At 44.5% G+C, this 15,250-nt stretch overlaps 1 protein-coding gene across 2 annotated transcripts in view; it reads right to left on the bottom strand.

Moving 5' to 3' along the window:
- LOC138285625 (peroxisomal bifunctional enzyme-like) overlaps positions 1 to 15,250 on the bottom strand; it is a 294,796-nt gene that overhangs the window by 149,397 nt on the left and 130,149 nt on the right. For both annotated transcript variants that reach the window (XM_069225812.1, XM_069225813.1), the window contains exon 4: positions 2,196 to 2,307. In XM_069225812.1, the coding sequence (XP_069081913.1) occupies positions 2,196 to 2,307 (112 nt within the window). The remainder of the gene's footprint in view (positions 1 to 2,195; positions 2,308 to 15,250) is intronic.

Below are 15,250 nucleotides of genomic sequence, written 5' to 3'. Positions count from 1 at the left end.
AATATCTCTAATTTCTAAATTATTTATAGATTTTCTAATTGTGTAAAAACGGAACCTCCACTTTCATAATTGTTCCTGACACTGGGAAATATGCACCATATGTTATTATTATGCTCAAACTAGTCTATGGCAGCTCTATTTCACCCTTGTTGGACAACAACCCATTTAAAGATATGATGATGTCGTATCTCAATATTCTTTGAATCTTCTAGGACGTCTAACAGCTGTCGGGCTTCTTATCCTTGTGGAATACTCCTGGTGCTAGTCCAATGGGCATGATCTTATCATCAGCTGGGATGAGATTCAGCTGTTAAGTGCCTCTGCCACATGCTTTGCAATTACTTGCACTGCTATGCATGACCTCTGACTCTTTCCACATATGGCTAGTTCCTTTATTATATTTAACAACGCTAAGCTTTGGGATGGCATTGACCATGCTTTGCTACTTAGGATTCAGACTCTGAACTCATTTCATTTCAAACATGGATTAAGCCTTAACGCACTGCTACATATGACTTGCTACTTCATCTATTTATACGATGTTGTCTATTTGGTAGTAATTCTGGTCATAGCTTTCATTTTGCACATAACTTATTTATGGTTGCTGTATTAATATTTTATGCTGTTATGTCATGTATTTCGAAGTGTTTTAAAGTGTGCAGTATTTTGTTTCTGATGGTTCTTTAAACATTATGCTTGTGATGTGTTTTATGAGCTTGCCTCGAAATAAACACTTTTGATGATGATGATGGTGACGATGTCTTGCTACTTTGTACTCAACCTCAGAAGTACTTGTTCTTGTTTTCTCTCTTTACTATGCTTTACTACGCAGAATTCTACTTCTCTTTTTATATTATGCTAATGGCAAACTTTTCCAGGGCTTTGTTTGATACCGTCTAGATCCCCAATCTTACTTCTGCGTTGATCTCTTTTCTTCTCTCATCTTAACATTTATTCACTCTCTTTCCAGTTTTCTTATTTGGCCCATCAGTTCAGAGATGTTTTGTTGTATGGGCTGGGTGAAAAGATATTTTACCATGATTTAGGCTTCCACTGGGTGTCCAGGTTAGGCCCTTAGTTCCCACCCCATGCAGATAGCAAACAATGTGCGCACTTGTGTACGCATAAGGTAACTTAACAATACGGCCTAATATTTGACGGTGATAAGAAAGCTATTTGAAATCCTCTCAGAGCGTGGCCAAGTAGTATCTATGGGTGGCTACTCAGAGCTTGCCAAAAGCCAACTTCAGATACTATGGGGGTTATTCTAACTTTGGAGGAGGTGTTAATCCGTCCCAAAAGTGACGGAAAAGTGACGGATTTACCACCAGCCGTATTACGAGTCCATTATATCCTATGGAACTCGTAATACGGCTGGTGGTATATCCGCCACTTTACCGTCACTTTTGGGACGGATTAACACTCCTCCAAAGTTAGAATAACCCCCTATGTTACCATGCAATTGGACAACGGCCAACTGTTTCTGAACTTGCAAATGGCTTCTACAATATGTAGTCCTCATGTAAACAAAATATTTGCATATGGAATTTGCACTGTATTAGGCAGCAGGGTAAACCGTTTCAATACAGTGTCTCGACTGTGGGAAATATTAAATGATGGCCTGAAGAAATTGATTCCAAACAAATATATTAATACAGGTTCCTTTTGGAGTTGCCTAAAGTTGAGAAAATGTCCTTAAATACCACACTTCACTATGGCTCTGTAAAAGCAACCGTATTTCAATTTCTGTCTTTAAATTATGAGAATGCCAGGAAGGATAAAATGTATAAATACTTGGGATTGATTGCTGCATTTGAAATCACGTGCAGTGTATAATGGATATAAAATATTCCGTTTAGGTTGACTGATGCATATGTTTGACTGCACTAGAGGCACTCTACCTCTTTACATGAATGGGCCATGTTACTACTATTAAACCAACTTAAGGCTACCAGATAACTCGAAGTCACCGGGCACACTGCAGTACAGTTTTCCAACTGGCAAATCTTTTTACCTACTGCCTTAGTCCCAGAGGGTCAATTGAGGCGACCCAGGACTACAACTCCTGTAATTATTTTGGCTGCAGAATTAAGTGCTGGCCAATGGCGTCCCTGATATCCTGGAATCATCTGGTAACCTTAAGCGAGCCTTAAATTGATGAAATCACACTGTAAGAGATTCTGTAATCGAATTACCTGTTGTGATCATGTCAAGAGCAGCAGGTACCCCAATCAGTCGAGGAAGGCGCTGAGTTCCACCAGCTCCTGGAAGTAATCCAAGGAGTACCTCTGTGAGACCAACTCGAGCCTAAAGCAGATAAAGAGATTGTTGTCGTTTGTATTTAAATTATTTATTTATTGCTGAACAAGACTAACAAAGAATTTCGATGGTTAAACTGATCCAAATAACATAAAACACACTGTAGCTTGGTGTTGAAAGAAAACATATGCTATAATCAACAAGATACCGCACAGCCATCTAGACATCATACAGCCCAAGACGGACCTGAAGGCCAAAGTAGATGCCAAAGGTATGCACATTCTCCAAGCATTTTGAAAACACTTCATCTCACACCATAATGTTTTAAAGTTACTGAAAAATAGACCTATTTTGCCAGCTGCAAGACATATTGAAACTATACACAGAATAATATAGAGAGAGGCTTGTGACTCCACACAGAGGAGTAACACTCTCACCTGGTTCTATTGGCTGGTTGGTGTTTCATTTCACCCTCTATTGAGAGCTTGCATTATAATGCATGAAGGACTATTTTACATTTGAAAAATACACTCGACCATAACAGATTCAATTCTTTATTTCATACATGCACTCTAAACAGAAGAAATCCTTGTGTGTTTTTTCACTTAAGTAGCCTTTCTTTAAAACTTTCATCAGGACTCGAGTGTGCGCTATCACCACCACCACCTTTATTACCACAATACCACCACCACATTTATTACCACATTAACACCACCACCTTTTTTAACACATTACCACTACCACCACCATTAACCTCACCAACAACAGTACTAGCACCATTAGCATTAACACTACTTCCACTAACAGCACCATTACCACCACCATTCACGACAACACTGTTAGCGTTATCAGCATCACAATTTAAACACCATATAATGAGCACATGCCTGTGATCCCGTGCTTTAACATATTAAAGTCAGACCTAGCTGCTTTGCAAATGCTTCCTTTTCATATATCTGCGTCCATAATGACGCCCTGTTTGTTACACCCCCAACATTCTGATAAGACTGTTTCCGTCCTCCCACTCAGCTTAACATTTTTAACGTCTGCAAACTAATTTCCACTAATTCTCTTTTGTTGGTCCATGAACCAATGAGAAACTAAGGACGGGGAGGCCACTCAGCCAATGAGCAATGCTGCCAAGTTTGCAGTTTACCTTGTGTGACATTCATATGTTTGTGATGTGGTTACATGTGACATACTTATATGATGTGTGACAACTCGAGCGACACGTTCTACCGAAGAGAACAAAGGAGTTACGTACCGCTCAGTATCATTGCACGCTGTGAGCTGCCAGTTCGCTGATTCTGCCTTGCCTCTTGAGTGGACAGTGAAACACTGCAGCGGTTGAGTGAGAATTCAAAGGGAGTATTTTGTTTCTTTTGTATGAAGCAGCTGACTCATAATTTGTCTCCTGTTTTCTTTAGAAAACCTGTCTCTGAAGACAGTGAGGTACAAAGAGACTAAAACGTGCAAGAAGAAAGCACTGCTACATACAAAACAAAACTAATTCAATATAGCTTTTATTAATTTCTCTCTCACTTTCTCTTTCTAACCTCTCACCCTATTTCAGATCTGAATTGTCTGTGAGTAGTATTTGTAAACGCATAGTGAAAGGATGATAGGTGGCTGCAAACCTCAGACATGGCTGAGAAGCACAAGGTGGCCTAGGGTAGCCTTTGATGCTGTATCCTTGACAACCAGCAGATGCAGACCTGAAGTCTGCTGGGCCATACTGACCGAGCAGAGGCCCTCATCCTCACAGCAATGTGCTAAAAAGTAGAGGAGCTAATCTCTGTGCGATATATACTCAGGTGCGGCCCGTCCTTTAGGGCGGAGGGGCCACGCCCCCCACCTTTTGCCCCTTATGAAGAGTGTCTGTCAGGCTGAACAAAGGTCAGCCTGACAGACACTCTTCATTTTCAGCTTAGACAGTCAGGAGTGAGGCATGCACGATTTGCGCAGACTCCTGGCTGCCTGAGCTGAACTTTGCTGGGCTGAGGAGGTCACAGCTCCTATGGGCGTGACCTCCTCGGCTCAGCAAAGGTGCCTCAAGGCTCTCCCCTGGGTGACGAGGAAAGCGTCACCCATTGACACTCGCCCTGGGCGCTTCAGGTTTAAGTCCTGAAGCGCCCAGGGTGAGTGTCAATCAGTGACACTTCGTCACAGAGTGGGATGGGGTCAGCAGTCTCACGGACCCCATCCCACTCTGTGACGAGGCTGGGACTGCTGCCTTCCCTCATTGGCTGACCTAAGATCAGACAATGAGGGAAGGCTGCAGTCCCAGCCCTCCTGGGAACTCGAGGCTGAAGGTAAGTGTGTGTGTGTGTGATGTTTTAAAATGAATGTTTGGTGCGTGCATGCATGTTTGAATGTTATGAGTGTTAATGGATGTGCGTGCGTGTGTGAAAGAATGAGTGTGTGTGTGTGATGTTTTAAAATGAATGATTGGTGCGTGCGTGCATGTTTGAATGGTATGAGTGTTGTTAATGGATGTGCGTGCGTGCGTGTGAAAGAATGAGTGTGTGTGAACTTTTAAAATTAATGTTTGGTGCGTGCGTTCATGTTTGAATGTTATGAGTGTTGCTAATGGATGTGCGTGCGTGTGAGTGTGTGTGTGTGTGTGTGTGTGTGTGTGTGTGTGTGTGTGTGTGTGTGTGTGTGTGTGTGTGCTTCCCGCCCGCCGCCCTCCCTCCTAAAGCTGCCGGCCGCCACTATATATATTACTTTTTGCAATTGTATATAGCGCAAACTCGACCTTCCTTTTGTTTTTTTAAGGCACGGGAAGGTTAAATGATGTGCCTAGAATCACAGAGGCCCTCATTCTGACCCTGGCGGTCTTTGACCGCCAGGGCGGAGGACCGCGGGAGCACCGCCGACAAGCCGGCGGTGCTCCAATGGGGATTCCGACCGCGGCGGTAAAGCCGCGGTCGGACCGGCACCACTGGCGGGGTCCCGCCAGTGTACCGCGGCCCCATTGAATCCTCCGCGGCGGCGCAGCTTGCTGCACCGCCGCGGGGATTCTGACCCCCCCTACCGCCATCCAGATCCCGGCGGTCGGACCGCCGAGATCCGGATGGCGGTAGGGGGGGTCGCGGGGCCCCTGGGGGCCCCTGCAGTGCCCATGCCACTGGCATGGGCATTGCAGGGGCCCCCGTAAGAGGGCCCCTACATGTATTTCACTGTCTGCTGCGCAGACAGTGAAATACGCGACGGGTGCAACTGCACCCGTCGCACAGCTTCCACTCCGCCGGCTCGATTCCGAGCCGGCTTCATCGTGGAAGCCTCTTTCCCGCTGGGCTGGCTGGCGGTCTGAAGGAGACCGCCCGCCAGCCCAGCGGGAAAGTCAGAATTACCGCCGCGGTCTTTCGACCGCGGAACGGTAACCTGACGGCGGGACTTTGGCGGGCGGCCTCCGCCGCCCGCCAAGGTCAGAATGAGGGCCAGAGTGTTGAACAGACGCCGAGATTCGAATCTGGTTCTCCAGGTCCAGGATCAGCAGCTCTGGCCGTTACCCCACATCCTCTCGTCCATGTTTTGCATAATTGTGAAGTCAAGTAGGGACCATGTAGCACAATTAAGCGTTAGCGTAACTAAAGTGTTGCTGCGATTCCCAGCTGCTATTTCCAGTTCCAGAACTGGAATCTTGCTGATCTCCCTTATTTTCTTGGGACAAGGAGAGTCAGTTTCAGATTGGAGAGCCCAGGTGAAGATTGAAGGGAATAAACTAGTGAAATTCATATTGGCTTCTATCATTATTTCTTTCTACAGTAACCCGCAATGCATTGCACTTGGCAGGGCAGAATGAGACAGGCCACAACACAAGCCAGAATAGATTGCACACCATGTTTCAATATCTGTATATTTCTTTAAAACGTATCTTTTTATTTGAACAGTGAGTCTCTGAATGTCCTAGCTTCAAACACTGAAAGGAAGCTCAACAGGTGGTGATAAGAGCAGGAAAGTTTATTCCCTTGTCAGTTCAACAAAAACAACCCACCCAGGGTTCCAAAGAGGAACACAGAACCATAATATCCCCTACATTCCATCCCTACGTAAAACAATAAAATGAACATGAATATCAAATATGTAAAATGAACTGTACAAAACATATAGTATTAAGTATTCAGAACTTATGACAAACTAATACAAGGACAAAATGTATGACAAACATCTTTGGTATTAACACAGTATTTTAGTTAGGACATTTCGTAATACTTGAACGTCTCAGGACTTGACCTTGTTCAACCTGAAACTCTCCTGTTGGAATGTTTGTCGTCAAGTCTAACATCTGTATGTACCCCCATTTTACTACCAGCATACTCAGTTTAAGATTGGGGCAAAACTGAAATAAAATAGTTGTTCCACGTTTTACAATTTTCCAGCACCACGTGATCCTTCAATTCCTTCACTCAGATAGGTACAGAAAAGCATGATAAGCCCTTGCGGACAAAACCAAGTCTTTAAATCCTTACCCAGTCTCCAACCTGAATAGTCAAAGTCCTGTGTCAATCATTCTTTGTATTATATTTCTCCTGAACTGCAGTCCTTACACCCACCAAACTTGCCATTTTTACCACATATACAGTTTTCCTAGATAACCACTCTGTTTAATTTGGACCCTGCAACCCTGCCTCTCAGCAACATAAAAGGGAATATCCCTGTACTTATGTGAGGGGTAGTTCTTATTGCCCATAACATGTCATCATTTGCTTCTTTCCAATATAACCCATTGATGAGTGCAAGCTGTAAGTGGTCCTTGATTACACGGTTCACCCTCTCTACCAAACCATTACTGCTTCATTTGGTAAAGGGAAGTTAAAATGTGCCTTATGTCTGACTTCTCTAGAAAACTTTAAATTTCCTGGATACAAGTTTGGTGCCATTATCAGTCACTAATTTCTCGGGCAATCCCCCTCTCAGAAACACTTAGTTGACAAAACTAATGACAGCCTCATAATTAATGTTATCCACAAATTTCACTTCAGGCCATTTAGTCATGTAGTCTACCATGACCAAAACATATTTAGGTGTATTATCTGTAATCCCAAAAGGCCCAGACACATCAAATGCCACTTTACTCCTAGGTGTATTTTTAACTACAACAGGGTGGACAGGAGAGGGATATGTTACCTGCGATTTATCACTGAGGGCACACATGCAACAGTCTCAGACATAGGTGGTCATTCTGACCCTGGCGGTCTTTGACCGCCAGGGCGGAGGACCGCGGGAGCACCGCCGACAGGCCGGCGGTGCTCCAATGGGGATTCCGACCGCGGCGGTAAAGCTGCGGTCGGACCGGCACCACTGGCGGGGTCCCGCCAGTGTACCGCGGCCCCATTGAATCCTCCGCGGCGGCGCAGCTTGCTGCACCGCCGCGGGGATTCCGACCCCCCCTACCGCCATCCAGATCCCGGCGGTCGGACCGCCGAGATCCGGATGGCGGTAGGGGGGGTCGCGGGGCCCCTGGGGGCCCCTGCAGTGCCCATGCCACTGGCATGGGCATTGCAGGGGCCCCCGTAAGAGGGCCCCTACAAGTATTTCACTGTCTGCTGCGCAGACAGTGAAATACGCGACGGGTGCAACTGCACCCGTCGCACAGCTTCCACTCCGCTGGCTCGATTCCGAGCCGGCTTCCTCGTGGAAGCCTCTTTCCCGCTGGGCTGGCTGGCGGTCTGAAGGCGACCGCCCGCCAGCCCAGCGGGAAAGTCAGAATTACCGCCGCGGTCTTTCGACCGCGGAACGGTAACCTGACGGCGGGACTTTGGCGGGCGGCCTCCGCCGCCCGCCAAGGTCAGAATGAGGGCCATAATGTTCAATAGCTTTGTCTGCTCCAAGCCACCAAAACCCCTCCCTTATTCTCCACTTCATAGCACAAATCTCAAGATGCCCTTCATGTGCTAAGTCCAACACTCTTTTGAGTAGGCACCAGGGTACAATCAAATGTCCACTCCTACCCACGGTGCCCCCAACAACAGACTATTCCTCGTCTACTCTTTTGTAAGTAATCAATGCCTCTTAGATATTCTTGATAACAGGCCAGCACCTTCCCCACAAACTTTGTCACTCCTTGTAACTCCTTGTTGTTCAACACAGCTTTCAACCACTCTTGCTCAGACAAAGCTCCCTTCATAATGTCATTAACTGAACCCACAACATATATCATCTCAAGATCATCCATCACTTACTGTGTTCCTTCACTCCCCTCCAAGGACAATCCAGAGAGACAATCAGCACATAATTCCTAGACCCTGGCACATATTCAAATTTGTAATTGAATTCTTGCAATCTGTACTGCCATTTGGCAATACACAGGGTAGCTTGCCCCCTCTACTTTTGCGGTGAAAAGAAATCCACCAAGGGTTTGTGGTCCATTCTTAAAATGAAATCTTTCCCCCACAAGAAGTTCTTGAAATGTTGCACACCCCACCACATGGCTAAAGCTCCTTTTTCTATTGTAGAATATGTGGATTCACCTCCTCTTGAGGTTCTTGATGCGAAACCAATGGTTTCCTACCACCCATCACCTATTTTTTGTGTTAGCAATGCACCAATCCCTACATTACTAGCATCAGTGGAGATGACACACAACTCATTGATGTCAAAAGGTTTAAAAGGCTGAGCTCTCACTATTTCCTTCTTGATTAATTCAAAATTAATTTCACATTTTTCGTCCCACACATTTTTCATATTTTTAGGCGCCTATGCAAAGAAGCTGTTTTATTTGAAAAATTATTTACACATTTGGCATAGTATATTCTACCAACCCGAGGAATGAACAAAGCTGGTATTTGCCGCTGGGTTTAGGCATACTTTGAATGGCATCTAGAGTCTTCCGTTTTGGTTCAACCCCTTCCCTGATACATGATGACCCAAGTAATCCACACCTTCCTCTAAAATGTACATTTGTCCTTTTTTAAGATCAATTCACTAGCTCTGATGATCTCTAACACACCCCTCACTCTGTTGTTGTGTTTTACCTCTGCTTCACCAACTACCAAGATGTCATCCTGGAAAAAACATGAACCCTTTGGTGTTTTTAAATAAACTGTTCATCAAACGTCAGGCCAAATGGCTTACAGACATAGGTGGTCATTCCAACCCTGGCGGTCCATGACCGCCGGGTTGGAGGACCGCGGGAGCACCGCCGACAGGCCGGCGGTGCTCCAATGGGCATTCCGACCGCGGCGGTAAAGCCGCGGTCGGACCGGCAACACTGGCGGTCACCCGCCAGTGTACCGCCGCCCATTGGAATCCTCCAAGGCGGCGCAGCTAGCTGCGCCGCCGAGGGGATTCCGACCCCCCCTACCGCCATCCAGTTCCCGGTGGTCCGCCCGCTGGGAACCGGATGGCGGTAGGGGGGGTCGCGGGGCCCCTGGGGGCCCCTGCAGTGCCCATGCCACTGGCATGGGCACTGCAGGGGCCCCCGTAAGAGGGCCCCTAAATGTATTTCACTGTCTGCTGCGCAGACAGTGAAATACGCGACGGGTGCAACTGCACCCGTCGCACAGCTTTCACTCCGCCGGCTCGATTCCGAGCCGGCTTCATCGTGGAAGCCTCTTTCCCGCTGGGCTGGCGGGCGGCCTGAAGGCGGCCGCCCGCCAGCCCAGCGGGAATGTCAGAATTACCGCCGCGGTCTTTCGACCGCGGAACGGTAACCTGACGGCGGGACTTTGGCGGGCGGCCTCCGCCGCCCGCCAAGGTCAGAATGAGGGCCATAGTGATATGCTCCTTCAGGCATAACAAATGATGTTAGGTATCAAGAATGCCTACTCAACTCATTTTGATGGTAAGACGAGGATACAACAAGAGAAGTGAAGAATTTAGCACCACCCAAAGTTGCCAGCATTTAATTAATGTTGGGTAAAGGTTGGCTATTCACCCAAATGCTAGAATTTAAGTCTCTCAGATCCACACAAAGTCTCAAGGACGTATCAGCTTTACATGCTACCACTATGGGGGCCAAACAATCTGACCCTTTAATGGGTTTAATTATGCTTAAAGAACACAATCTTTCTAATTAGAATCTAATTCAAGTCTAATTCGAGTCTCAGTTCCTCATGCAAACCTAATGGCACTTTGAGTACTTTGTGGGCCATCCCCCATGCATCGTCTTTTAAAATTATGTGATGCTGGAAACCCTCAGGCTTTCCCAATTTCTCAATAAAAACCTCAGGGTAATCCTTGATCCACCCCTCAGCCTTTACATGACCAACCTGACTTGAATTAGTTGTGCACAATACATTCCACTCATTTTTGTTTAGATAATACCATGTCAGGATGATTGGGGTCCAAAACAATTCCCATTTCCACTTGCTCATTCCATCCTAACAACTTTGCACCAACCTAGACAATGTATACCGGTCCCACAGCAAATGTTCCATCAAATTGCAAATTAGTATCACATTTACCCACAACCTCTAGCCTTTGGCCTCATATGTGAATTTTATACGATATTGATGCACTACAATGTCCCCAAATTCATCTAAATCCCTCACATTCATTAACATAAAGGGAGAACCGGAGTCCGCCAAAACTTTCACATCTCTATTATTCACAGAAATTACACAAGATGGGGGTTTCCTTTTGCGTGACCCATCTATGGATGATATTTCCACAACCCCATTCGCATCCTGGCTTGATGAAGTTAACATTAGTACAACATTGTTATCCTCATCAGTGTCAATAAAATCTGCCTCAATACTTTTACTTCTGTAAATGAGGCACTCTTTGTCCAGAATTTGCTCTGGACAAACATGAAAAATGCCTTTCTTGCCACATTTAAAACAGGTCTCATTTACAGCCAATCAAAAACTAGCATTCCCTAGATGGAATTTGCTGCCACCGTTGAAACCTGAAGTATTATTCCTCTCACTCTTTGACTTGGATGGTAAAACTTCAAGATTATGGAAATACTAGAACCAGCTCCTTTTATGGTTTGTTTTGAATTGTGTTTCAAATTCAGGTGTTTCACTTTAGTAGACTTAACACATGCATTAATTTCTTTCATGCAAATTTGCAAATGCTCGTAGACAACTTTAGAGCTGTCTCTAAATCTGGGTCCTCAGTGGATAAATGTTTTTCTTGTACTTTCTTGTTGCTGTTTCTTCCAATAAATTGATCATGAATTCTCTATAGTTGCATGTAGAAGCAAGTGTTCTGAGTGCAGCAACAAAATCATCAACTCACTCCCCAGTAAGAAACTTGTCACATTCTAGTACTACGTTTTTCCTTGGATTAAATATTTTATCCAGTGTGTTTATAATAGATTCATATTCATCAGTCACAGTTGAAGATTCACCTTATTCTTCTCAGACTGTAAGGACACTATCTCTAGGGGTAAGGTTTTCAGAATGTTCCTGCCTTCTGAACCTGAAGCACTTTTTTCTTTTTAGAAGTAAATGTATCCCCATCAATTGCCTCTAAATAGGCTTCAAAAGTTTCCTTTCACTGTTGCTAATCAATGAGGAGTACCTGGTACTTGAAGAAATGGCACTGGCGCTAGTATTCTTTCCATGAGGTGACCTATGAAGATGAGTTCCTGCCACACTGTCCTAAAGTTGACTTAGGTTTATATGTCACCAATTATTATAGCACTCTTCTGGTGTGGCTGTCACCAACTGTTGATGCAGGCCTTTGGCTCGGTATTAAACTTGCACTGCAATATTAATGATTTTTATTCTCCCCAATACCTGTACCTGTTAATATAAATTGTTCCAGATATTTTGACAATACTACAAATACTGGTGTGCCTGTCACTGAAGAACAGTGCAGGCTTTTTAATATGGAAAATCCTTTGAAAATCAATACATTTCTTCTCAATCCAAAATGGCCGCCATGTTGCACATGCATTACATGTGTTTCTGTAAGCAATGGTGCACACTTTTGGAAAGTTCCCAATTACCCAAAATGGCCGTCAAGTGTGTGTGTTAGAATTTCTTTGATGATGGAGCTTGCCCGACACCATCCACAGGCGCCGGGTTGTACACAATGCTTCTTTCTATAGGTGGTTGGGCTTAGGTGAAACTGTTTAAGCTGGTTGCCGAGGTGTGCGCATGCGATGTGACTAAAGGCTGTTGCACACGCTTGAGGGATAATGCTTTTTGCTAGCAAATGCAGAATCGCGTCAGGGCGATTCGCTCGCCAGGCATGCACCCATTTGTCTGGGCAACAAAGCAGTCCTCAGCACACATCCAGGGAAAGGGTCCAAAACTCCAAGGTCAAAGACCGGAATGCTGATAATAAGATGAGCATTGTCTGGGCCAATGTATGCAGTGAAGGAAGACACCACGTAGGGAACACTGCAGATGATAACAGATCGTCGCCACTGAAAGGAAGCTCAACTGGAGGTGAGCAGGAAGGTTTATTCCCTTGTCAGTTCAATGTCCCAGCAGCAACTGTCAACAAAAATAATCCATCCCAAGTTCCACGCAGGGAACAGAGAACCAAAGTATCCCCTATCTATAACCCAAAAACAAAAAAGCCAGGATTGGTTGCACATCATGCTTCAATGTCTGTATGTTTCTTTAAAAAGAATATTTTTTGAGTGTGGAGTCTCTGAATATTGCATCTTCAAACACTTATACTGTTTTCATTGTTAAACATGGCGTTCCACCATACCTCTGTCTCACTCTTTTTAGCATAGGTGGTGGAAGTAAACTGGCAGCAGTGACACTAATAGACGTAACAACAGCAAAATAATCACATTGGGCCTGATTCAAAAAGTTGACTTACACTTTTGAGTAATTTATACTTTTGAGTACGCTTACTACTGTTTGCTTATTCACAAAATCTGAGTGCAAGTTACTAGTAAAAAACACAGTAGTAAGTCCAGCACCAGACAATGACCAACCATTGGTACTGCAACACCCTTCCATAGAAAATAACGGAACTCAGGATTTTCAATAAAACTCCATAGGAAAGAATGTTAAATTAGATTTTTTTGAAATATAAATAAATATAATATAGTGGATAAACTTATTCATACAACTAGTACATACATATTACCTCATTTTTAAACAATATTTTAATACCTTATTTTGCAATTAACAATTAATCTAACAATAATCGTTAGTGAAACATAACTAGGTCTTTAGTTAATTTTACACATCATTTTAATAATTGTTAATGCACAATGGGAATTATTTTTTAAATTAAACTTCAGAAAAAATATTTTAATTTATTTCCATCAATTAAAGCTTTATATTAAAAGGTAATAGTAATTTAGCATTTTTTATTTTGTTCTACAGTATTAGTAATTAGTGAGAAAAAGGCTGCATGCCGATTCACAAGGGTGCTCTAAACAGGAACTGCAAAGCTTGTTGTTGTAGGCACAGACTGCACTTCCAAGGCCTTCTCTGCATTCCTCTACCACTTATAGGAGCTGGCGAGTGGCTTGCTGCAGTGAAGCTGCAGACAGGCGGGCACAGAAAATACAAGAAATAAAATAAACGCTTTAGCCAAAGAAATGCTTTTGTTTTTTTTTTGGTCAAAGCCAAACAAGAACAGGTATGAAATAAGTTCATAACAGTTTTTGTTTTCACCTTCCATGCTAACACAAATTTAGCAGAATGTTTATTTATAAGAAGTCGCATACAGCACTTCCGATTGTTAGCCAGAAGATAACACTGAGAACATTCAGCATCGTAATTGCATCACAAAACTCGCTATGGTGAGATAAAGCAGCTCCGAAAAAGCTGCCGAATTTGCAGCTGCGGAACCAGGTTCAAATGCCGGCACCGGCTCAAAAGCCTGTGATTCTGGGCTAATTATGTAATCTTCCCGTGCCTTCACAAAATGAATGTCTGTCTCCTTGTGTAAAGCGCTCCAATACCTTCGGGTTGTGTTCTCGCTATCTGAAACGACAACAAAAACAAAACTCAGAGCCTTTCATGAAGCAGGATGGGACAAAGGCCTCTGGCCTCTCAGATCATTTATTGCACTGGGTGGGAGGCCAACATGGCAATGGGAAGGAGGGGGCAACACTAAGGGAAGAAACAAACACAGATGGTCAGAGGGAGCAGATGGCAGAGGCAGCTACAAAACATGATCTATGTACAGTTGCTCAACAAAAAGAAAACAATAGCTCTGAAAATCGCGAGCTGTGTACACAAGTACTTGGGCCATACTCTAGAGGAGGATCACAAGAAGAGGGAAAGTACCGAAGGCAGAGCTGACCAGCAAGAAATCGAGAGTGGCTTTCAAGCCCACCAATGGTTAAGTAATGGGCGGCTCAAGCCCACGAAGAGTAAACAACACGTCTTGAAGAGACAGCGTATGCGCGGTCAGTGCGAGACCTAAAAATGTGCTTGTGCCCTTTGTAGGGTTGAGCCTGCATCGCATGCGCTCGCGCATGCGTATCGCTAGCGAGACGCGTTAGGGATTAGAAAAGGGCTTGGAGTCGTGTCGACGTCACGTCAGTGTCTTTCATTGGCAAGTTGGCTTGCCTGTTAGAAGCCACTTCTTTTCATTAGTGGAAGGCACGCATACGTCATGCCTGTCCCGGTGGTTAGCCCTCCTAGAGCGCAGCGACCAAGTACAGAAAACATGCGAGGCTCGCTGTGTTTGTGGACTACTTTTTCTCTGTTTTCGCAGTGCGATCTCGCGGGGCAGAAGTCCAGCGCTTCGCATATTATCGACCTTGTTACTCAGTTAATTGCAGTTTTGCCAATACTTTTATTAGTGTGAACTGTAGCAGAGCGATCGCGCTGTTTTTTTTTTTTTTTTATGCAAGAAAAATCCAGTTGGGAGTTTACAACTGTGAACAGCTGTAACTCCGACAAATGCGAGATCCTAGTGCATTGCAAATGCTTGTTTTTAAATGGCACAGCAGTGACTCGACTTTAGAACTGCCTTGGACTACTGTAGAAAGCAAAGCCATTTATTACCCAGTGTTACGTTCCAGCAAATTGAGTTGGATGTATATACATAATGTGCCTGCATGTAAGTGTTACTGATAGCAGACATTTTGAACTAAATTAATAACCTTCAG

Source organism: Pleurodeles waltl, chromosome 3_1 (genome assembly GCF_031143425.1).
Source record: "Pleurodeles waltl isolate 20211129_DDA chromosome 3_1, aPleWal1.hap1.20221129, whole genome shotgun sequence".
Lineage (NCBI taxonomy): Eukaryota > Metazoa > Chordata > Amphibia > Caudata > Salamandridae > Pleurodeles > Pleurodeles waltl.
This window is presented reverse-complemented; position numbering and strand designations above follow the sequence as displayed.